Source organism: Antedon mediterranea, chromosome 6 (assembly GCF_964355755.1).
Source record: "Antedon mediterranea chromosome 6, ecAntMedi1.1, whole genome shotgun sequence".
In the NCBI taxonomy this organism is placed as follows: Eukaryota; Metazoa; Echinodermata; class Crinoidea; order Comatulida; family Antedonidae; genus Antedon; species Antedon mediterranea.
In genome coordinates this window covers 11,767,700-11,793,694 of record NC_092675.1, presented here as the reverse complement: position 1 = coordinate 11,793,694, position 25,995 = coordinate 11,767,700, and the positions used below count along the sequence as shown (strand labels likewise).

The following is a 25,995-nucleotide window of genomic DNA, read 5'->3' as shown; positions in this document are numbered from 1 at the left end:
TGACCCACGTAATTAAAATTTTTAGGCATGATGACGTCATAAAAATTAAAATATTTTTATCCCATGCGAAAGATAGTTGATTGACCTAGACAATATTAAAATCTCGGAGAAAAAGGAATACGTATAAGCGTGATGCGCTCCATTGAATATGATGAGCAATAACGAAAGACAATAAAATCCTATATTTTACATTCGTGTGGCCATATGATGACGTCACAACATCCGTGAGGTAAAAATTCTGCATGAATTCATATCTACAACATATCTGCTTACATATTAAGTTAAAAAAATTAGGGGTAATCGTTGATCCTGAGAAGCTATAAAAGATTCAAAATAGGCATAATTTTGACAACATTTTGTAACTTTTTCAACTAAAACGCGCGCAAATGGGCTAAATCAACGTGTTCGTATGACGTAATTTTAATTTGAAATGATGTCAATCTTTTTGAAAATGAGTAGGAAAGGCTGGAAAATCACAATTCAAGAGAAAAAAACATGATTTTCATGCTCTATGCGCACCGTACGCGTAATATTTTTCGCGCGCGCGGTAATTTTTGACATGCTTAAAATGACATGAAACGCGTAGAAAGTTGATTAGAAATTATTTTTGCGCATTTTGAAATTTTAAATGCGCGTGCGCGCGTAACTTTGTGTAAAACACGCAATTTTTTTTCAACAGAAAGTTAGCGCATGATATAAATTAAAATTTCACAAAGTGTCAATTAAAAATCACTTTTAGTTTTTAATCTATGATCAATCATAACAAATCATAAATCGCGCGTAAGTCACGTTGCGCAACTCTGATGTCATTAAAAAATAGGAGGTACACAACTTCACGTAAATGCCCACATGTTTTCAAAGTTATGAAATGTTATGTTTACACATGTTAGAGAAACGCTCTACACAAAAATGGAAGGAAAGAAATAAGAACTAGACATGTAACTCGTCACTTTGACGAGTTAGTTATCCGCACGACAAACGCCACGTGCACGTCATACGTTAGAATATTGCACACAGAAAAAATTATGGCATTATGACCTGATCTGAAGAATATGATATGTTGTTAGTGCTGAATTCTGTCAATTTTATGTCATATAGTATATACATGCAAACAGTATAATCTGTATACATGTTACATACAGTGTAGAATAGGTGAAATTACGGGACCCGCCATTTATTCAAATTTGTAAAAACATGGCGACGGTATCAAGATGAAACACTAAGATAGCAATTTCGGAAGCAAATTATCTCAGCAACAACATATTAACGTGTAGAAGAAATTTGAATACGTTTAATATTGATGCGCGCTCTTTTAAATATAATGAACTATGATGCAAAAGATGAAAATACGACTTTTTTTATTTAACTTGCAATATGATGACGTCACAGCATCTGATTGGCAAAATGTTCACAGGATTTCATATCTACAATCCAAGAGCTTCCAGAAAATGTTTTAATCGTGATTATCACATTTTATTTTGACGAGCTATTACAGATTAAAATTTACTGTAAAGATGAAATTAATGACCCACGTAATTAAAATTTTTAGGCATGATGACGTCATAAAAATTAAAATATTTTTATCTCATGCGAAAGATAGTTGATTGACCTAGACAATATTAAAATCTCGGAGAAAAAGAAATACGTATAAGCGTGATGCGCTCCATTGAATGTGATGAGCAATAACGAAAGACAAAAAAATCCTATATTTTACATTCGTGTGGCCATATGATGACGTCACAACATCCGTGAGGTAAAAATTCTGCATGAATTCATATCTACAACATATCTGCTTACATATTAAGTTAAAAAAATTAGGGGTAATCGTTGATCTTGAGAAGCTATAAAACATTCAAAATAGGCATAATTTTGACAACATTTTGTAACTTTTTCAACTAAAACGCGCGCAAATGGGCTAAATCAACGTGTTCGTATGACGTCATTTTAATTTGAAATGATGTCAATCTTTTTGAAAATGACTAGGAAAGGCTGGAAAATCACAATTCAAGAGAAAAAAACATGATTTTCATGCTCTATGCGCACCGTGCGCGTAATATTTTTCGCGCGCGCGGTAATTTTGTACATGCTTAAAATGACATGAAACGCGTAGAAAGTTGATTAGAAATTATTTTTGCGCATTTTGAAATTTTAAATGCGCGTGCGCGCGTAACTTTGTGTAAAACACGCAATTTTTTTCAAACAGAAAGTTAGCGCATGATATAAATTAAACTTTCACAAAGTGTCAATTAAAAATCACTTTTAGTTTTTAATCTATGATCAATCATAAAAAATCATAAAATCGCGCGTAAGTCACGTTACGCAACTCTGACGTAATTCAAAAATAGGAGGTGCAGAACTTCACGTAAATGCCCACATGTTGTCAAAGTTATAAAATGTTATGTTTACACATTTTAGAGAAACGCTCTACACAAAAATAGCGAGAAAGAAAGAAGAATAATACAGAAAAAAATATTGATCCCATACAATAACAAGGAGTTATCCGCCAAGTGCGGATAACTAATAATACAGAAAAAAAAAAAATGATGATCCCATACAATCACAAGGAGTTATCCGCCAAGTGCGGATAACTAACTAGACATGAAACTCGTCACTTTGACGAGTTAGTTATCCGCACGACAAACGCCACGCGCACGTCATACGTTGGAATTTTGCACACGGAAAAAGATTATGGCATTATGACCTAAACTGAAGAATATCATATGCTGTTAGTGCTGAATTCTGTCAATTTTGTGTCATATAGTATATACAGTGCAAACGGTATAATCTGTATACATGTTACATACAGTGTAGAATAGGTGACATTACAAGACCCCCCGTTTATTCTTATTTTTAACATGGCGACGGTATCAAAATGAAACACTAAGATAGCAATTTCGGAAGGACATTATCTCAGCAACCATATATTAACGTGTAGAAGAAATTTGAATACGTAAAATATAGATGCGCGCCCTTTTAAATGTGATGAACTATTACGCAAAATATGAAATACGCCTTTTTTTTATTCAACTGGCCATATGATGACGTCACAACATCCGATTGGCAAAGTGTTTACATGAATTCGTATCTACAATACCATAGCTTCCAGAAAACGTTTTAATCATGATTATCACTTTTTATTCTGATGAGCTATAACAGATTGAAATTTACTGTAAAGATGAAAATAAGTGACCCACGTTATTTACAATTTTCGACATGATGACGTCATAAAAAATTAAAATATTTTTAACTCATGCGAAAGATAGTTCATTCACCTAGACAATATAAAAATCGGGGTGAAAATAAAAAACGGATAAGTGGAGATGCGCTCTATTAAATGTGATGCGCTATGACGAAATATATAAAAATCCTATATTTTATATTCGCGTGGCCATACGATGACGTTATAATGTCCGATTAGCCATATTAATGCATGATTCCATATCTACAACTCATCAACTTCCAGAATATATAATTAAAAAAAAGTTCACCTCGTAGTTTAGAATCTATAAATGTTTAAAAAAAGGCATAATTTTGACGAATTTTGACAAATTTTTGAACTTTTTCATCAAAAACGCACGTAAATTATCCAATTGGATGTGCCCGTATGACGTAATTTTAGTTCAAAATTGTTCAAAAGTTGGTAAAATTACTAGAAAAGGCTGGAAAAACATGAATCACGCGAAAAAAATTTATTTTCAACGCTACGTGCGCACCGTGCGAGTAAAAATATGCGCGCGCGTGGGAATTTTTGACATGCTCAAAATGACATGAAACGCGTAGAAAGTTGATTAGAAATTGATTTTTCGCATTTTGAAATTTTAAACGCCTGTGCGCGCGTAACTTCTTGTGAAACATGCCATTTTTTTTCGACAGTCAGTTAGCGCAAGATATAAATTAAACTTTTGTTAAGTTTCAATTTAAATTGCTATATGGTTTTCGATCTATGTTAAATACGCGAAATTCGTTAAAACGCGCGTAAATCACGTTGCGCAATTCTGACGTCATTCACAATAGGAGGTGCACAATTTCACGTGAATGCCCACATATTGACAAAGTTATAAAATGTTTTGTTTACAAGTTTTTGAGATACGCGAGACACAAAATTGATAGAAAGAAAGAATAATACAGAAAAAAAAAAAAAAAAAAAGATGATTTCATACAGTTACAAGGAGTTATCCGCTACTAAGCGGATAACTAATAAAGAAAAAAAAAAAAAAGATCCAGGACGATTACAAGGAGTTATCCGCTACTAAGCGGATAACTAATAACAAAGAAGATGAAAAAAGATATTTACAATCACAAGGGTTATCCTGCAACTTATAAGTTGCGGATAACCAACTAGATTTGAACTCGTCACTTTGACGAGTTCGGGTTATCCGCGCAAACGCAACATGCACATACTTTAAACTATATGAACTTCGACAATTATTATGCCATCCTATGACATGAATTAAGAATGTTTACAGTGCTGAATTGTACCTATTTTGTAGCATACAGCATATTACAGTGTTTACAGAATACACTGCGCGACTCTAACGTCATATAACGAAGTTTCTTGCACATCTACAGCTACAGATCAATCTTTTGACAAAGTTATACAAAGTTATGTTCACAAGCAATAGGGGATATGCGACACACAAAAATCCGGGAAAGAAAGAAGAATAACAAAGAAGATGAAGATGAAGAAAAAGATATTTACAATAACAAGGGTTATCCGCAACTTACCTATTATGTAGCATACATCATATTACAGTATTTTACAGAATAAACTGTATGTTATATACAGTGTAGCATAGACGAAATTACGAGACCCATCTTTTTAATCCAATTATTAACACGATGACATCATCAAATTGACATATAAAGATAACCATTTTAGAAGATAATTATCTAAATAATTACATTAAAACAAATTTGAAGAATTTTGGGCACGTAAAAGTGAGATGCGCTCTATTTAATGTGATGAGCAATAACGAAAGAGTAAAAAACTCTATATTTTACATTCGTGTGGCCATACGATGACGTCATAACATCCGAGGGGTAAAGATTCTGCATGAATTCATATCTACAACATATCTACTTACATATAAAATTTAAAAAATTGGGGGTCGTGGATGATCCTGAGGAGCTATAATAGATTAAAGATAGGCATAATTTTGACAATATTTTGTAACTTTTTCAACTAAAACGCGTGAAAATGGTATAAATCAACGTGTTCGTATGACGTCATTTTAATTTCAAATCATGTCAATCTTTTTTAAAATGACTAGGAAAGGTTGGAAAATCATAATTCAAGAGAAAAAAACATGATTTTCATGCTCCGTGCGCACCTTACGCGTAATTTTTTTCGCGCGCGTGGGAATTTTTCACATGTTCAAAATGTCATGATCAGCGTAGAAAGTTGATTAGAAATTAATTTTGCGCATTTTGAAATTTTAAATGCGCGTGCGCGCGTAACTTCTTGTGAAACATGCCATTTTTAATCCATAGAAAGTTCGCCCTTGATATGACTTAAATTTTCACCAAGTGTCAATAAAAAATGACTTTTGGTTTATAATCTATGACCAATCATTGAAATTCTTAAAATCGCGCGTAACTTACGCTGCGCGACTCTAACGTCATATAACGAAGTTTCTTGCACATCTACAGCTACAGGTCAATCTTTTGACAAAGTTATACAAAGTTATGTTCACAAGCAATAGAGATATGCTGGTCACAAAAATCCGGGAAAGAAAGAAGAATAACAAAGAAGATGAAGAAGAAAAAGATATTTACAATAACAAGGGTTATCCGCCAAGTGCGGATAACCAAAAAGAAACGTGACAATAACAAGGGTTATCCGAAAAAAAAAAAAAAAGATGATGAAACAGGACAGTTACAAGGAGTTATCCGTGAATGCGGATAACTAAAAAAAAAGAGGATGATGATTTCGTACAATCACTAGGAGTTATCCTGCAACTTCGTTGCGGATAACTAAAAAGAAAAATATTGATCCAATACAATCACAAGGAGTTATCCGCTACTAAGCGGATAACTAAAAAAAGATATTGATTTTGTACAATCACAAGGAGTTATCCTGCAACTTCGTTGCGGATAACTAAAAAAAAAAAAAAAAAAGATGATGAAACAGGACAGTTACAAGGAGTTATCCGCCATGAGCGGATAACTTAAAAAAAAGAGGATGATGATGATTTCGTACAATCACTAGGAGTTATCCTGCAACTTCGTTGCGGATAACTAAAAGTTATGGAAAATGTTTAAAGGTCTAGGCTATAGTAATAAATCTAAGGATAGTGCTAAAACGGTTATTGACCTGCCCAATGGTACTAAATGTTTCGACCCAGCCAAAATTGCTTCTTGCTTCAACGAATATTTTACTACTATTGCAGCCAATTTGGTCAGTAAACTTCCATCCCCTAAGAATGTGTATGACTGTACGTCGTCCAAACTTAAGGATTTCTATAGAACCGTTAGTGGTAATAACTTTATGCTCAACTCAGTGGACGAAGACTTTATATATAGTGAATTAAACAAACTTAATGCGACAAAAAGCACGGGTGTCGATAAGATACCGCCCCGCTTCATAAAAGATGGGGCTGAAATTCTAAAAGTTCCCATTACCTACATAATTAATTTATCAATTAGTACCAGTACAGTCCCAGAAGACATGAAAAAGGCCAAGGTCATACCTCTTTATAAAAAAGGTAGTAGAACCGATATTGGAAACTATCGCCCTATAAGTATACTCAGTACAATGTCTAAAATTTTAGAGAAGGCTGTTTTTATTCAAATCGAAAAATACCTTACTGAAAACAACGTATTGTATAAATATCAATCTGGATTTCGAGCTGCCTTCTCTACTGACACATGTTTGATAGACTTAGTTGATTCCCTTAAAACCCAAACTTCTAAGGGAAATTTCTCGGGTATGGTGTTGGTCGATTTAAAGAAGGCATTTGACACTGTAGATCATGACATTTTATGTAATAAGCTTAAATTAATGGGTATTGGATCTATTGAATGGTTCAAATCTTACTTATCAATAAGAAAGCAAATAGTAACTGTTGATGATCATTGCTCTCAATCTTGTACTGTTACATGCGGGGTTCCTCAAGGAAGTATCCTTGGACCCCTTTTGTTCTTATGTTTTGTTAATGACATGGTAACTTGTATTGATCCTGATTGTAAACTCCTTCTATACGCTGATGACAGTGCAATTGTTTATTCACACAGAAATCCAGATATTATTTCGAAGAAGCTAGGGTCAACACTAGACTCCTTGTGTGATTGGCTTGTAGACAATAAATTAACAATTAACCTGGATAAAACAGAGTGTATACTATTTGGTTCTAAGAGAAAAACTAAAAATGTTAACAATTTTAATGTCTCAACAAATGGTAACAATATCAACACTAGTAATTGTGTCAAGTATCTGGGTATTGAAATAGATCAAAATTTAACGTGTTCTGAATATGCATGTAAAACCATTAAGAAAATTAATAATAGGCTTAAGTTTATGTACCGCCAACGTAAGATACTAAGTTGTAAGAATCGTAAACTATTATGCTCTGCTCTCATCCAATGTGTTTTTGATTATGCTGCATCTTCTTGGTTCTGTGGAACCAGTAAAGCTATCCAAAGAAAACTACAAATTGCTCAAAACAAAATGGTTAGACTCATAAAAGGAGTTGAACCCAGAAGACATATAGGTGCTGATTAATTAGACGATTATGGATTGTTAAATGTAAAATATCGAGTAAAGTTCTTGCAAATTAGCCAAGTTCATAAGATATTTATGGGCAGAAGTGCTTCATACCTAAACGAAAACTTTCGTAGAGTTAATAACTTACATGGTCACTTCACTCGTGGTAGTAAACTCAATTTTGTTGTACCTAAAGTCCAAGGCATAGAATGTAATACATTCTATTTTAATGCAATCAGAGAATGGAATAACCTTCCTGACTATATTAAACAAATTTCCAACACATCTAAATTTAAAACTGAATTGAAACAATATTACAAAATTAAACATAGATAAATTATTATTGTGCCATTTTATCAGATGTTTTGCTTATATGCTTATATATTTATGAACCCCGTCTTATAATGTTTGTTTTGTTAAAATTATAATTACTATCTTTTTAGGGACCACATTGGAATTAAGTTGTTTTACTTTAAACGACTTTATGTGTTTTCCCGTGCATCGTAAGACTTCATTAATCCCGCCATTTTTATTTGCTTTTTTGATGTATTTTAATATTTAAGGTGATTATATATATTATTGATGTATTTTTAATGTTATGTATTGAGATGCCAAATAAATGAAAGAAAAAATATAAATTATTTAATGAAATTGTATATATTTATTTTTTAATGTGTGATATGATTAATTTATTGTACTGTAGCTACAGTTGTTTTTGTATAAAATATTATTATTAATAAATGGTTTTGGCGAAAAAAGAATAATAAAGTCATATTTTTACATAAAAAAGTCAGTTTTCTGGCAATAATTGTTTTCCTGGCAACCTATCGAGTAAATACTTTGTTACAGCTTATAGAAATATTAGTATTTTGAAAATGTTGATACCAAAATCAAGTCTCTAACATGAGTAGAACCAGACTTATGCTCTTTTTCAAAATAAACATAATTCTGGTAAATTTGCTTTGTTGCTATGAAGACAAAAGGTGTTTTGATACTTGGTTTGGATGTTTTTATCTAATCACCATCAGTCTCCATACATACTTTTTAACATAAAATGATTACGAACTGCAAATAATATGCAAAGCTCCTAATTCTATATATTTTATTTCAGGTACAAATGAGATAACCCGATATACATAGCAAACACATTTTCTTATACTGTACACCAAAAAAGTTCACATTATATTCATTAGATAACCTATTTGGCATTTCTTATAAATACCAGTATCAGATGATTTTTGCTTATGGAATGAAAAGTAACTGGACAATTTGTATAATTTTATATTGTTGCTATGGAAATGAAAATGCGTTTTGTTACATAATTATTTTTTTTCAACATAACTATATTTAACAATGCTAGTAGATAGTTTAAATTCAAAAATTGAAAAAGAAAAATACTTATTATATATACTAGATGGTACGCTCGCTTCGCTCGCATACCATCTAGGTCGTGTCCAAAGATGGTTCTCGAATACACAGTAATTTCAGCGTCAAAAAAGTGGCGATTTCAAATGTACGTACCACAGGACTATAAATACATTGTCGTTTTCAGAAACGAATAAATAGACACGATGATTAATGTAGTCAACTAAAATTAGCACACTGGGAATTAGGCCTACTTCCGAAGGCGAAACTGTCTTAAAATGAGTCCAAAAAACTAAAACTGTCCCTATTATAGTCGATTGAAATAGTAAAGTACATGTAACGATACACCACTACAACGTTTATATTGTTTATAATTACTAATTATAAAATGGTTATTACGTACAGTATTTACAATATTGTCAAAGTATTGCAATGCTATATCTCAGTTTTAAGTTTATTCTCAAAGGGCTCATAAATTTACCTACTTGTTTTAAATCATGGAGGGCTCATAAATTTACCTACAAACTGGGAGTCTGAGAGATTAGAATGTTCCATTCATCGCAAATCAATACATTTGTATAAACGTATATTAAATCTATCAAAATAGTTTTTTTTTTTTTAAATCGGCCCGTCTTCAACATTATGATACTGTACTCGAGCTGTTCAACCGGTTTTCAGCTATTAAAAACAATTATCGTAGGAGGAGATAGGAAAATGCGAAGCATCCTCGTATTATTGTGTGCAGGTATTTTTTAAGAGGACATCCATTAGACAGTGTATACTACAGTCGGAAAACACCCCTATTTGGGGCAAATCGTTCAACCTAAATTCGTTTTAATTGTCAATAACTAATTATCTAACTAAATTTAATTAGTAAACAGGGTTACATCTGGTGGTTTAAATCAGTACCGAGATTCAAACTTTTGTGCTTTTTATGGAACAATTCTGTGTAAAATCTGTAATGTAAAAAAATGCATAGCAACGGTTGCTATGGATATTTTAATTTTTGTCATTGTTTTATTCATTTTCCAATACCATAGTATGTTTCTAGCCAGTTTAAATGATTATTGGTGAGTAGTTTTTGTCGCAGCTCATTTAGAGGATTCAAGAAATTTGTTTTGCTTGGAGGGAAATAAACATTGTCCAAGAGTTGCAAATGATCCAGAGCGAATTCTGAGGACATTTCAAGAGAATGTTATTAAGCACCATCATGAGACAAATCTACAATGCTATTCAGAAGAGAGGACAATCCACCTTGGATTATGCATTCGTTTTATTGGAATTTTCAGAGAAGTGGGGTAGAATTCCAGATGCTCCAAATCCGAAACTTTGGAAAACATCACGCTTGCAGTTAAATACCTAGGGAATATTGTTATTTCAAACTGTGGTATATTAGTCGTGAAGACATCAACCAGGTGTCCAATGTTATTGGGAATGAATGTCATCAAAAACTTTACATCTGACATGAAGAAGCAACTTAATTTCACCAAACGACTAATCAATCTGCCTCAAGCCATTCAAGGTCTATTACAACTTGACACACACAAAAGAGTAGACTTTCCCCAAGCCTGTATTATCTTTTTTTTTTATTTATTTGTTTTTATTTCGACCGCGATTTTTGTCTGAAAATACAGACTTGTGAAACACGTATAGAAATCGATTTGCAGACCGCAAACATCCGATAAGAATGACGCAGGTTTATCATACCGTATTTGGCTATATGGGGCAGGCGGTATGTAAATATGGATTTCGAATCAACCAATGATCATTTTGTTTCAAAATGAAAAAGATCGAGTACGTACAGTGCTGAATGTACGATCGAGACTGTTGAAATATGAAATCGTAATGCCAAGTTGTTTATTAATTGTTTAGTCCTTAGCCTAGGCCTCCTTCGTAGGTCCTACTCAACTTGCACGTATGACCTGCCAAATAAAACGCCAATTAAGGTAGGCCTACATACCACCACCGGCACAAAACAGGATTCACACACAACAGATAGGGCTACACCACTACACAGAACAGGACAGGGTCTGGGTGGGAATTAAATCAAATTATCTCCGCGTAATATTAAATGATCCATTCAATGTTTGATTTGCGGAGAAGCAAGACGAGTTTTCTTGGGAAAAATCCCATCAAATTTTACCAGACTACTACTAGGCATACGGTATAAAATCATTTCTAGCCTTCAGAAACTTTCATTAATGTACCCAAATACACATTGTCTAAACGTAACATAGCGCATGCGTACCTTCTTAGTTGTTGAGTCTTTGAAATTCTGAAACATGAATATTAAAACGGTGTACGAGTGAATAGCCAATCGTATGCAGCTGAAACTAGTCAACCGGATAATCTATGCACCAAGAATTCTTGGTGTCAAACCACGTGACTTTTGCGTGTTTCCCCAGACGGAGTATCCAAACTCAAGTAATACACGTATGAAACGCCATATGTGCAAAAAATATTTTTATTTTTACTAATATTAAGAAAAAACTCCGTCTGGAGCCCAGACTAACAAAAGAGTAGTCATTCCACTTATTCTGATAAGGTGATATGTCATAAACCAAGAACACCTGTTGGTAAAGTTCAATCTATTGTTATGGTTGACAATGGGAGTGTGTGTATAGACAAAATCAGTATAGATATTAAATAGTGAAGTATACTTTCAATCTTTAGAAACAAGCTGTAAAGAACAAGTTTTTAACCAGCACACTGGGCTAACCAATGACGAAGAATGAGCTAAAGCTTTTCTGTTGAAGCATGCAGATATATTCGCTGAAAATTATGAAGATCTTGGCCATACAGATAAAGTAAAACACCATATCCAACTTTCCGATGACACTCCAATCAAACAACCATATCGACGCATACCACCATCCCAATTGGAACAAGTACGAGAGCATATTAAGTTGCTGAAGAATGCCGTTATTCCAGAGTACCAGTCCGTTTGCCTCACCAATTGTTCTTGTCCATAAGCCAGATGGTTCATTGAGGTTGTGTGTTGATTATCGCCAGTTCACCACAATTGATTTAATTTCACCAGTTTCACTACTCCTTTCGGATTATTTGAATATAACCGCATGCCATTTGGACTATGTAATCATAGTATTATGTAATCATAGTACTAACTATACACTGGGCCCTCTGGGAGAACAGTCTTTGACTACCCAGTATAAAGAATAAATAATAATAAATAAACCTGATCCCATAATGTAACACTTAATGTGCTAAATAATCAACCTACTCCTACATAATCTAAACATAATGCTCTAAAAAATCTTTTCCGGTGACAAGTATCTTAAACATGTTTTTACCGCCTTATAAAGAAAGAGTTTTCACCATCATTTGTGCTGAATGAAACTTTATTTTAACTTTGATAAAGGGAAGAGTTTCTTTTTCTGCAGTACAGTGAGTACTGTGGGTAAAGGAAGGATTCCAATATCAATTAAACTAGACTGTTTGCTCGCTGCATAACTCTTTTTTTTTTCAATTTATACATAACTCACCATCATTGTGGTTTATCATTTCCTTTTATTGAGTCTATTGACATTTTCAAAGCTTCTATGAAAGATTGAGATTTCTCTCTTTAATGTAGAAATAAAATGTTAATATGATATACATTACAATTGTTTCCTTAGTTTTATTTCTGTAAGAAATTCACTTACTCTAAATGTCTGACGGAGCATCGCGTTCCGTTGGTAGTCATCATGCCAGCCTGAATGTGCTTCTGCCAGTTGTCCTAATGTCGGCATCGCTAATGATGACTTCTTCTTATCATTTACACCATGTTCAAGATTGCTCATGGCATCTGCTGCTCTCTTCTTTAATTCTTCCTTGTCTGTTTGAGCAATGTTTGTATTCATTAAAAAAATTACCAATTAATAATTTATAGTATAATAATAATCTAGAAGTCCACATTAAACCATAAAAAAAAAAAGATTTACAAAACATTAAAATGTTTTTAACTGTACTCCTAATAGAACCAACTTTTCTTATACAGGTAATGGAAATAAATGTAAAACATACTCACTCACCCTCTGGTACAATTTGTTCATTTTCCTCCATATCCCATTTCTGATTCTTCCTTCGCACACCACTAATGCACTTGTATTCACAGTTTTTTGGGTCAGTCTCCATCACCAGATAGTTATCGCATAAATGACATTTCATCTTGAATTGGTAGATGGGTGTGGTGTAATAATTACCAACCTTCTTCTTCTCAGCATTATATCGAACTCCTATAAAAAAAATTTTTGTTATTCTTCTAATAATAATATATCTCAATCAATATATATAAAGTTACCCATTTTCACGAGACATGCTTAAATAAAACTGTACACACCCATTCCAATATGTTTACCACAGCCTTCACACCAGACATTATATGGCATTTCATATCGAATGACCAGAATACCAAGGTGTATCTTCTTAGCACGCTCCCGTAATGGATGAGTGTTATGATACTTATCAAGGCTCTGGTGCTTTTGTGGATCAAAATCCGGAGGATAATACTTGTTTACTCCTTTGCGTTCCCCCTGTGAATTAATATATAAACAAATATTATTAATTAAAGTTCAGATGATGATAGATTAATCAGCAATCTATCAGGTCTACCTACAGTAGGAGAATGATGTATGATGCTCGGAACTGGAAAGAACCTCTACTTATTTGTAATTGTTTGTATGTCTTAATTAGTTATACTAGATGGTACGCGAGCGAAGCGAGCGTACCATCTAGGTCGTTCCCACAGATGGTTCTCGAATACACAGTAATTTCAGCGTAACAAAACTGGCGATTTCAAATGTACGTACCGCAGGACTATAGGCCTATACATTGTCGTTTACAGAAACAAATAAATAGACACGATGATTTATGTAGTCAACTAAAATTAGCACCCTGGGAATTACTTCCGAAGGAGAAACTTATCACAAAATGAGTCCAAGTTTTTGATTTGGACTCATTTAAAGAAACCCAATTTGTGTTTTGTATGTAACATTAGGGTTGAGGGATGGGAAAGCGGATAGGTACAAAGAGGAACAATTTTTAATATATTCTTTATCCACTCAGTAACGAAATATTTTTTTCATGTTTTATAGGCCTATAAATAATATACCTCTAAATACAGTAAAACATTTGCGATTTAATACTTTTTTTATTTTATTTATTTATTTATTTCTTTTAAATATTCATTGTACACTAATTTTCCCCGTGTATGGCAAGAGATTCCTAATTATATTAGAGAACATTCTTTATTTAGTTTAGTTAAAACTGTCACTGTCATAATCGATTGAAATATTAAAGTACCATGTCACGATACACCACTACGACGTTTATATTTGGTAATTATTAATTAATACAAACGTTGAGAAAGAACTGTCAGTATAAAGTTTATTTGTATATAATAATGTGTTTATATATCTAACAGTAGAGCCTATCCACAATCTCGCAAGTTTATTCTCAAAGGGCCCATATATTTACCTACCGTATGTGTTAAACCAAGGGCTCATAAATTTACCTACAGTACTTGTGTTAAACCAAACTCTGGCAGACTGAGAGATTGGGATGTTCCATTCATCGCAAATCAATAGATTTGTATAATCGTATATTAAATCTATCAAAATAGTATTTTTTAAAGAAAATCGGCCTGTCTTCAACATTATGATGGTGTACTCTAGCTGTTCAACCGGTTTTCAGCTATTAAAAACAATTATCGTAGGAGGAGATAGGAAAATGCGAAGCCTCCTCGCATTTTTGTGGCGGGTATTTTTCAAGACGGACATCCATTATACAGTGTATACCACGGTCGGAAAACACCCCTATTTGGGGCAAATCTTGGAACCTAAATTCGTTTTAACCGTCAATAACTTATTATCTAACTTAATTTAATTAGTAAACAGGGTTACATCAGGTGGTTAAAATCAGTACCGAAAGTACGAACCAACTTTATATACCATCGAGTAAAAATTATAGAAGTAAGGCGCGATTTACCGAATTTTGCCCTTACGTAAATTTATATATAGATAAATCATACTGTAAATTATAGAAACAGTGCTCATATTCGGAACATGATCTCATAATCGCGTCGAGCATAGCTCATTGGCGAAAGTTCGGTATTTTTTAGTTGTATAAAAAAATGTCTCTGGCGGGATTCGAACCTGCATACCACTAGACCACAGAGCCATATATGGTATTTTCACAGATTTTCACCCACCAGATATATTCTCTCATACAACAAACGCCCTCACAATCAGTGGAGGCTTAACAAGTCAGAATAAATTCCAAATTTAATTCGCAACGTTTTTTTTAATAATATTGTGTATGCAAATCAATTGTGTTGCGTAGCACTGTGTAAATTATATATAAATCATACTGTAAATTATAGAAACAGTGCTCATATTCGGAACATGCTCTCATAATCGCGTTGAGCATACAGTAGCTCATTAGCGAAAGTTCCATATTTTTTAGTTGTATAAAAAATGTCTCTGGCGGATTCGAACCTGCAAGCTCTCACTTACAGGGCGAGTATCATACCACTAGACCACAGAGCCATATATGGTATTTTCATAAATTTTCACCCACCAGATACATTCTCTCATACAACAAACGCCCTCACAATCAGTGGAGGCTTAACAAGTCAGAATAAATTCCAACTTTAATTCGCAACGGTTTTTAAAATAATATTGTGTATTATGTAAATCAATTGTGTTGCGTAGCACTGTGTAAATTATAAATAAATAAATCATACTGTAAATTATAGAAACAGTGCTCATATTCGGAACATGATCTCATAATCGCGTCGAGCATAGCTCATTGGCAAAAGTTCCATATTTTTTAGTTGTATAAAAAATTTCTCTGACGGGATTCGAACCAGCAACCTCTCGCTTACAGGGCGAGTATCATACCACTAGACCACAGAGCCATATATAGTATTTTCACAGAATTTCACACACCAGATACAGTACATTCTCTCATACAACAAACGCCCTCACAATCAGTGGAGGCTTAACAAGTCAGAATAAATTCCAACTTGATAACTCCTCGTTATTTTATCATAATTTTTTTTTCTGTAGTATTTTTTCTTTCTGTCCCTTTTTTGTTGGTTGTGTATATCTAAAATGTGCAAACGTAATATTTCATAGCTTTGTCAACATTTACGTGAAGTTGTGCATTCCTATTTTTAATGACGTCAGAATTGTGCAACATGACTTACACACGATTTAATGAATTGATTGAAATGATTGATCATAGAATAAACACTAACAGCCATTTTTTATTATCACTTGGTAAAATTTTAATTCATATCAAGGGTGAACTTTCTGTGTTTTACACAAAGTTACGCATACACGTGCATTTAAAACTTAAAAATTCGCAAAATTAATTTCCAATCAACTTTCAACGATTCATGAAATTTTACACATATAAAAAATTCCCACGCACGTGCATTTTTTGTACACGGAATGTAAAAATCTTGTTTTTTCAATTAAATTATATTTCTGTAGTCTTTCCCAGTAATTAAAAAAAATTGAACCCATTTCATGTTATACGAACACGCTGAATTAGACATTTTAGTTGAAAAAAAAATCATACTTATATTGAATCTATTATAGTTCATCAATGGTGACCCCTACTTTTTATAAACTTATTATGCAAGCAGATATGTTTTAGATATGAATTAACGTAAAATGTTTACCTATGGGATGTTGTGACGACATCATATGGCCACATGAATGAAAAAAATATCTTGCAATCCGTACATTAATTTCCCCTAGATTTAATATTTGTTTGCTCAATCAATTATCGTTCGCATGAGTAAAAACCATTTAAATTTTGATAATGACATCATGTCAACAAATTTTAACAAACACTTATTTTCATCTTTATTTATAAATTTCAATCTGTTATTACAGCTCCTCCGAATGAAATGTGATACAAGTTATGAAAATGTGTTCTGGAAGCGGTTGAATTGTTGATATGAATTCAAATTTTGCCTTTTGGATGTTGTGACATCATCACATGGCCAGTTGAATAAAAAATGTCGCTGTTGCATCATTGTTTAACACATTTAAAAGAGCGCGCATCTATATTCTACATCCAACTTTCTTCAAAATGTACAGTAATATGTTGTTGCTCAAATAATTTTCTTTTGAAATTGCTATCTCCAGCTATTGCTATCTGTTTTATTTTGATGATGTTATGTTAAAAAATGAATAAAAGGAGGGTCCCATAATTTCACTTACTGTATGCTACACTGATATAGTATGTATACAGTATACTATGTACTGTATACTAGATAAAGCTGTGGGGCCAGGATCTTCCCGACGAGGGGGATAAATTACCCGACGTGGGGGATAAATTACCCGACGTGGGGGCTATGCGAGCATCACAAGGCTGGGGAGTGTCAAGGGCCCCCTTTTTTCCATTTTTTATAATACATAAATAAAATACTGCATGCAAAACACATTGCACAAGGTCCGATGCAATGACTGTGTCAATCCATTCTTTCAATTTAAAAAATGAAGTGACCTTTTAGTTTAATGTTCAAAATAAGTGGTAAACTAGCAGTGGGTGAGTGAGCATGCACAACTTTTTTAGTCTCGATTTTCTCGTTTCAAAGAGATATTTCTCTGTGTTTTTTCCTACTCTCTCATAAATCAACGTTATTATTACATACTAGGACTTATCATGTAAACTTTTAAAGATGATGGTCAATGCTCTCTCGATGTAAATTAGCAGTGAGTATTTTACCCCATGATACCACATCTATTGTCCTTGGCTCGCCGTTGAAAGAACTGCAAGGTTAAATATTGGTGTTCTAGCCATATGCAAATCAAAATCCTTTAATTTCATTAAGATTACCAAAAAAAAAATCTGCGTCACTTTATGCAAATTAGTAAATTTGGCCGAATTGTATCAAAATAGAAACATTGTACATTGAAACGATGTATTGATGCAACAGTGCGGCAAATATCGCTACAGGCAGTTTGATTTAAAATGCAACACCGTAAGAACAGAGAAAAACATAAATATTAGTGTCAACATTGTCATATTTGTCCGTGTGTAAACTGATTCAAATGATCTAGATTTCCCTGGAACGGCAGGGGTCCCTTGGTGGCTCAGGGGAGTCTATTATCGGTGACCCCGCCCTTGATTTCATCGCTGATTGCGCCCCTGGTATTGAATTGATTTATTGATTGATTAACCATAAATCAGTAATGAATTAAATTGTTTTTAACATTATGGAGGAATTAAAACAAAAGAAAAAAGAAAAACTAGACATGAAACTCGTCACTTTGACGAGTTAGTTATCCGCACCACGACAAACGCCACGTGCACGTCATACGTTGGAATATTGCACACAGATAAAGATTAAGGCATTATGACAAGAACTGAAGAATATGATATGCTGTTAGTGCTGAATTCTGTCAATTTTGTGTCATATAGTATACATGCAAACACTACAGTATAATCTGCATACATATTACATACAGTGTAGAAAAGGTGAAATTACGGGACCCGCCATTTATTCCAATTTTTAACATGGCGACGGTATCAAAATGAAACACTTAGATAGCAATTTCAGAAGGAAATTATCTTAGGAACAACATATTAACGTGTAGAAAAAATTTGAATACGTAAAATATAGATGCGCACCCTTTTAAATGTGATGAACTATTACGCAAAATATGAAAATACAACTTTTTTTATTCAACTGGCCATATGATGACGTCACAACATCCGATTGGCAAAATGTTTACATGAATTCGTATCTACAATCCCATAGCTTCCAGAAAACGTTTTAATCATGATTATCACTTTTAATTCTGATGAGCTATAACAGATTGAAATTTACTGTAAAGATGAAAATAAGTGACCCACGTTATTTACAATTTTCGACATGATGACGTCATAAAAATTAAAATATTTTTAACTCATGCAAAAGATAGTTCATTCACCTAGACAATATCAAAATCGGGGTGAAAATAAAAAACGGATAAGTGGAGATGCGCTCTATTAAATGTGATGCGCTATGACGAAAGATATAAAAATCCTATATTTTATATTCGCGTGGCCATACGATGACGTTATAATGTCCGATTAGCCATATTAATGCATGATTCCATATCTACAACTCATCAACTTCCAGAATATATAATTTAAAAAAAGTTCACCTCGTAGTTTAGAATCTATGAATGTTTAAAAAAAGGCATAATTTTGACGAATTTTGACAAATTTTTGAACTTTTTCATCAAAAACGCACGTAAATTATCCAAGTGGATGTGCCCGTATGACGTAATTTTAAGTCAAAATTGTTCAAAAGTTGGTAAAATTACCAGAAAAAGCTGGAAAAACATGAATCAAGCGAAAAAATTTATTTTCAACGCTACGTGCGCACCGTGCGAGTAAAAATATGCGCGCGCGTGGGAATTTTTGACATGCTCAAAATGACATGAAACGCGTAGAAAGTTGATTAGAAATTGATTTTTCGCATTTTGAAATTTTAAACGCCCGTGCGCGCGTAACTTCTTGTGAAACATGCCATTTTTTTTCCACAGTCAGTTAGCGCAAGATATAAATTAAACTTTTGTTAAGTTTCAATTTAAATTGCTATATGGTTTTCGATCTATGTTAAATACGCGAAATTCGTTAAAACGCGCGTAAATCACGTTGCGCAATTCTGACGTCATTCACAATAGGAGGTGCACAATTTCACGTGAATGCCCAAATGTTGACAAAGTTATAAAATGTTTTGTTTACAAGTTTTTGAGATACGCGAGACACAAAATTGACAGAAAGAAAGAACTAGACATGAAACTTTGACGAGTTAGTTATCCGCTCGACAAACGCCACGTGCACGTCATACGTTGGAATGTTGCACACAGAAAAAGATTATGGCATTATGACCTGAACTGAAGAATATGATATGTTGTTAGTGCTAAATTCTGTCTATTTTGTGTCATATAGTATACATTTTAAAGTACACAGTATAATCTGTATACACCTAATTTAAAGTTTTAGGCATGATGATGTCATAAAAATTTAATATTTTTAACACATGCATAAGATAGTTGATTGACCTAGACAATATTAAAATCTCGGAGAAAAAGGAATACAGATAACGGTGATGCGCTCCATTTAATGTGAGGAGCAATAACGAAAGAGACATAAATCCTATATTTTACATTCGTGTGACCATACGATGACGTCACAATGTCCGGTTAACCATATTGATTAATGATCCGATATCTACAACTCATCACCTTCCAGAACATGTAAGTAAAAAAAAGTTTACCTTGTAGTTTAGAATCTATGATTGTTTAAAAAAAGGCATAATTTTGACGAATATTTGAATTTTTTCATTAAAAACACGCACAAATTGTACAATTCGACGTGCTCGTATGACGTAATTTTAAGTCTAAATTGTTTTAAAAGTTGATAAAATTACTATAAAAGGCTGAAAAAACATAATTCACGCAAAAAAGATGTTTTTAGCGCTACGTGCGGACCACGCGCGCAAGATTGTTCGCGCGCGTGGGAATTTTTGACATGCTCAAAATGTCATGATCAGCGTAGAAATTTTGCGCATTTTAAATTTTAAATGCGCGTGCGCGCGTAACTTCGTGTAAAACATGCCATTTTTAGTGCACAAAAAGTTAGCGCAAGATATAAATTAAACTTTTGCTAAGTTTCAATTTAAATTGTTATATGGTTTTCAATCTATGTTAAATACGCGAAATTCATAAAATCACGCGTAAGTCACGTTGCGCATTTCTGAGGTCATTCACAATAGGAGGTGCACAACTTCACGTGAATGCCCATATGTTGACAAAGTTATGAAATGTTATATTTACAAGTTTTTGAGATACGCGAGACACAAAAATGGAGTAGAAATGCGCGTGTGCACGTAAACTTCTTGTAAAACATGCCATTTTTAATCCATAGAAAGTTTGCCCTTGATATGACTTAAATATTCACCAAGTGTCAATACAAAATGACTTTTATTTTTTATCCTATGATCAATCAATGAAATTCATAAAATCGCGCGTAAGTCACGTTGCGCAACTCTGACGTCATTAAAAAATAGGAGGTGCACAACTTCACGTAAATGTCCATATGATGACAAAGTTATGAAATGTTATGTGTACAAGTTTTTGAGATACGCGAGACACAAAAATGGAGGAGAAAGAAAGAAGAATAATACTAGACATGAAACTCGTCACTTTGACGAGTTAGTTATCCGCACGACAAACGCCACGAGCACGTCATACGTTGGAATATTGCACACGGAAAAAGATTATGGCATTATGACCTGGACTGAAGAATATGATTATGTTGTTATTGCTGAATTCTGTTATTTTGTGTCATATAGTATACACAGTAAAATCTGTATACATATCACAATCACATACAGTGTAGAATAGGGGAAAATACGGGACCCGCTATTTATTCCAATTTTTAACATGCTGACGGTTTCAAAATGAAACGCGAAGGTAGCAATTTCGGAAGGAAATTATCTCAGCAACAACATATTAGCGTGTACAAGAAATTTGAATACGTAAAATATTGATGCGCGCTCTTTTAAATGTAATGAATTATAACGCAAAAGATGAAAATACGACTTTTTTTATATAACTGGCCATATGATGACGTCACAACGTCTGATTAGCAAAATGTTCACATGATTTCGTATCTACAATTCAATAGCTTCCAGAAAACGTTTTAATCATGATTATCACATTTCATTCTTACGAGCTATAACAGATTAAATTTTACTGTAAATATGAAATTTATGCCACACGTAATTTAAATTTTTAGGCATGATGACGTCATAAAAATAAAAATATTTTTAACTCATGCGAAAGATAGTTGATTGACCTAGACAATATCAAAATCGGGGTGAAAATGGAAAACGGATAAGTGTAGATGCGCTCTATTAAATGTGATGAGCTATGAAGAAAGATACAAAAATCCTAAATTTTATATTCGCGTGGCCTTACGATGACATCACAATGTCCTGTTAGCCATATTAATGCATGATCCGATATCTACAACTCATCAACTTCCAGAATATGTAACAAAAATAACTTTCATTGTTTGGTATAGAAACTACGACTGTTTAAAAAAAGGCTTAATTTTGACGAATTTTTGATTTTTTTCATCAAAAACCCGTGCAAATTGTTAAATTCTACGTGCTCGTATATAACGTCATTTTAAGTCAAAATTGTTTAAAAGTTTGTAAAATTACTAGAAAAGGCTGGAAAAACATAAATCACTCGAAAAAGCGATGTTTTTAACGCTACGTGCGTACCGCGCGCGTAAAAAATATCGGGCGCGTGGGAATTTTTGACATGCTCAAATGACAATGCGCATTTCTGAGGTCATTCCCAATAGGAGGTGCACAACTTCACGTGAATGCCCATATGTTGACAAAGTTATGAAATGTTATATTTACAAGTTTTTGAGATACGCGAGACACAAAAATGGAGGAGAAATGCGCGTGTGCACGTAAACTTCTTGTAAAACATGCCATTTTTAATCCATAGAAAGTTTGCCCTTGATATGACTTAAATATTCACCAAGTGTCAATACAAAATGACTTTTATTTTTTATCCTATGATCAATCAATGAAATTCATAAAATCGCGCGTAAGTCACGTTGCGCAACTCTGACGTCATTAAAAAATAGGAGGTGCACAACTTCACGTAAATGTCCATATGATGACAAAGTTATGAAATGTTATGTGTACAAGTTTTTGAGATACGCGAGACACAAAAATGGAGGAGAAAGAAAGAAGAATAATACTAGACATGAAACTCGTCACTTTGACGAGTTAGTTATCCGCACGACAAACGCCACGAGCACGTCATACGTTGGAATATTGCACACGGAAAAAGATTATGGCATTATGACCTGGACTGAAGAATATGATTATGTTGTTATTGCTGAATTCTGTTATTTTGTGTCATATAGTATACACAGTAAAATCTGTATACATATCACAATCACATACAGTGTAGAATAGGGGAAAATACGGGACCCGCTATTTATTCCAATTTTTAACATGCTGACGGTTTCAAAATGAAACGCGAAGGTAGCAATTTCGGAAGGAAATTATCTCAGCAACAACATATTAGCGTGTACAAGAAATTTGAATACGTAAAATATTGATGCGCGCTCTTTTAAATGTAATGAATTATAACGCAAAAGATGAAAATACGACTTTTTTTATATAACTGGCCATATGATGACGTCACAACGTCTGATTAGCAAAATGTTCACATGATTTCGTATCTACAATTCAATAGCTTCCAGAAAACGTTTTAATCATGATTATCACATTTCATTCTTACGAGCTATAACAGATTAAATTTTACTGTAAATATGAAATTTATGCCACACGTAATTTAAATTTTTAGGCATGATGACGTCATAAAAATAAAAATATTTTTAACTCATGCGAAAGATAGTTGATTGACCTAGACAATATCAAAATCGGGGTGAAAATGGAAAACGGATAAGTGTAGATGCGCTCTATTAAATGTGATGAGCTATGAAGAAAGATACAAAAATCCTAAATTTTATATTCGCGTGGCCTTACGATGACATCACAATGTCCTGTTAGCCATATTAATGCATGATCCGATATCTACAACTCATCAACTTCCAGAATATGTAACAAAAATAACTTTCATTGTTTGGTATAGAAACTACGACTGTTTAAAAAAAGGCTTAATTTTGACGAATTTTTGATTTTTTTCATCAAAAACCCGTGCAAATTGTTAAATTCTACGTGCTCGTATATAACGTCATTTTAAGTCAAAATTGTTTAAAAGTTTGTAAAATTACTAGAAAAGGCTGGAAAAACATAAATCACTCGAAAAAGCGATGTTTTTAACGCTACGTGCGTACCGCGCGCGTAAAAAATATCGGGCGCGTGGGAATTTTTGACATGCTCAAAATGACATGAAACGCGTAGAAAGTCGATTAGAAATTGATTTTTCGCATTTTCAAATTTTAAATGCGCGTGCGCGCGTAAATTTGTGTAAACCTCGCAATTTTTTTTCCACAGAAAGTTAGCGCACGATATAAATTAAACTTCTGCAAAGTTTCAATTCAAAATGTTATTTGGTTTTTGACCTATGTTAAATACGCGAAATTCATAAAATCGCGCGTAAGTCACGTTGCGCACCTCTGACGTCATTCAAAAATAGGAGGTGCACAACTTCACATAAATGCCCACATGTTGTCAAAGTTATGAAATGTTACGTTTACACATGTTAGAGAAACGCTCTACACAAAAATGGAAGGAAAGAAATAAGAACTAGACATGAAACTCGTCAATTTGACGAGTTAGTTATCCGCACGACAAACGCCACGTGCACGTCATACGTTGGAATATTGCACACGGAAAAAGATTATGGCATTGTGACCTGAACTGAAGAATATGATATGTTTTTAGTGCTGAATTCTGTTATTTTGTGTCATATAGTATACACAGTATAATCTGTATACATATCACATACAGTGTAGAATAGGTGAAATTACGGGACCCGCTATTTATTCAAATTTTTAACATATTGACGGTTTCAAAATGAAACGCGAATGTAGCAATTTCGGAAGGAAATTATCTCAGCAACAACATATTAACGTGTGGAAGAAATTTGAACACGTGAAATATTGATGCACGTTCTTTTAAATGTAATGAACTATGACGCAAAAGATGAAAATACGACTTTTTTTATTTAACTGGCCATATGATGACGTCACAACATCCGATTGGCAAAATGTTTACATGATTTCGTATCTACAATCCAATAGCTTCCAGAAAACATTTTAATCGTGATTATCCCATTTTGTTCTTACGAGCGATAACAGATTAAAATTTACTGTAAAGATGAAATTAATGACCCAAGTAATTAACATTTTTAGGCATGATGACGTTACAAATATTAAAATATTTTTAGCTCATGCGAAAGGTAGTTGATTGACCTAGACAATATTAAAATCTCGGAGAAAATGGAATACGGATAAGCGTGATGCGCTCCATTGAATGTGATGAGCAATAACGAAAGAGACAAAAATCCTATATTTTATATTTGTGTGGCCATACGATGACGTCAAAATGTCCTGTTAGCCATATTAATGTATGATTTGATATCTACAACTCATCAACTTCCAGAATATGTAATAAAAATAACTTTCACCGTTTAGTTTAGAAACTACAACTGTTTAAAAAAAGGCATAATTTTGACGATTTTTTTAGCTTTTTGATCAAAAACGCGCGTAAATTTTCCAATTCGACGTGCTCGTATGACGTAATTTAAAGTCACAAATGGTTTTAAAATGGTAAAATTACTCTAGAAGGCTGGAAAAACATAATTCATGAGAAAAAAAGATGTTTTTCACGGTACGTGGCCACCGCGCGCGTAAAAAAATGCGTGCACGTGGGAATTTTTGACATGCGCGAAATGTCATGAGTCGTGTAAAAAGTTGATTAAAAATTAATTTTACGCATTTTGAAACTTTAAATGCGCGTGCGCGCGTAACTTCTTGTAAAACATGCCATTTTTAATCAATAAAAAGTTTGCACTTAATATGACTTAAATTTTCACAAAGTGTCAAAACTAAATTATGCTTGGTTTTTAGTCTATGAGCAATCATAAAAAATCATAAAATCGCGCGTAAGTCACGTTGCGCAACTCTGACGTCATTAAAAAATAGGAGGTGCACAACTTCACGTAAATGCCCATATGTTGACAAAGTTATGAAATGTTATGTTTACCCATTTTAGAGATACGCTCTGCACAAAAAGTGAGGGAGAAAGACAGAAGAATAATATAAAATTGAAACAGGACGATTACAAGGAGTTATCCGCTACTAAGCGGATAACTAACTAGACATGTAACTCGTCACTTTGACGAGTTAGTTATCCG

At 33.4% G+C, this 25,995-nt stretch overlaps 1 protein-coding gene across 1 annotated transcript in view; it reads right to left on the bottom strand.

Moving 5' to 3' along the window:
• The window catches only part of LOC140052634 (coiled-coil domain-containing protein 130 homolog), a 130,311-nt gene that overhangs the window by 54,829 nt on the left and 49,487 nt on the right, over positions 1-25,995 (bottom strand). The window contains exons 2-4 of the mRNA XM_072098301.1: positions 13,407-13,599; positions 13,099-13,302; positions 12,730-12,902 (exon numbers count right to left, since the gene is read on the bottom strand). Of these exons, the coding sequence (XP_071954402.1) occupies positions 12,730-12,902; positions 13,099-13,302; positions 13,407-13,599 (570 nt within the window). The remainder of the gene's footprint in view (positions 1-12,729; positions 12,903-13,098; positions 13,303-13,406; positions 13,600-25,995) is intronic.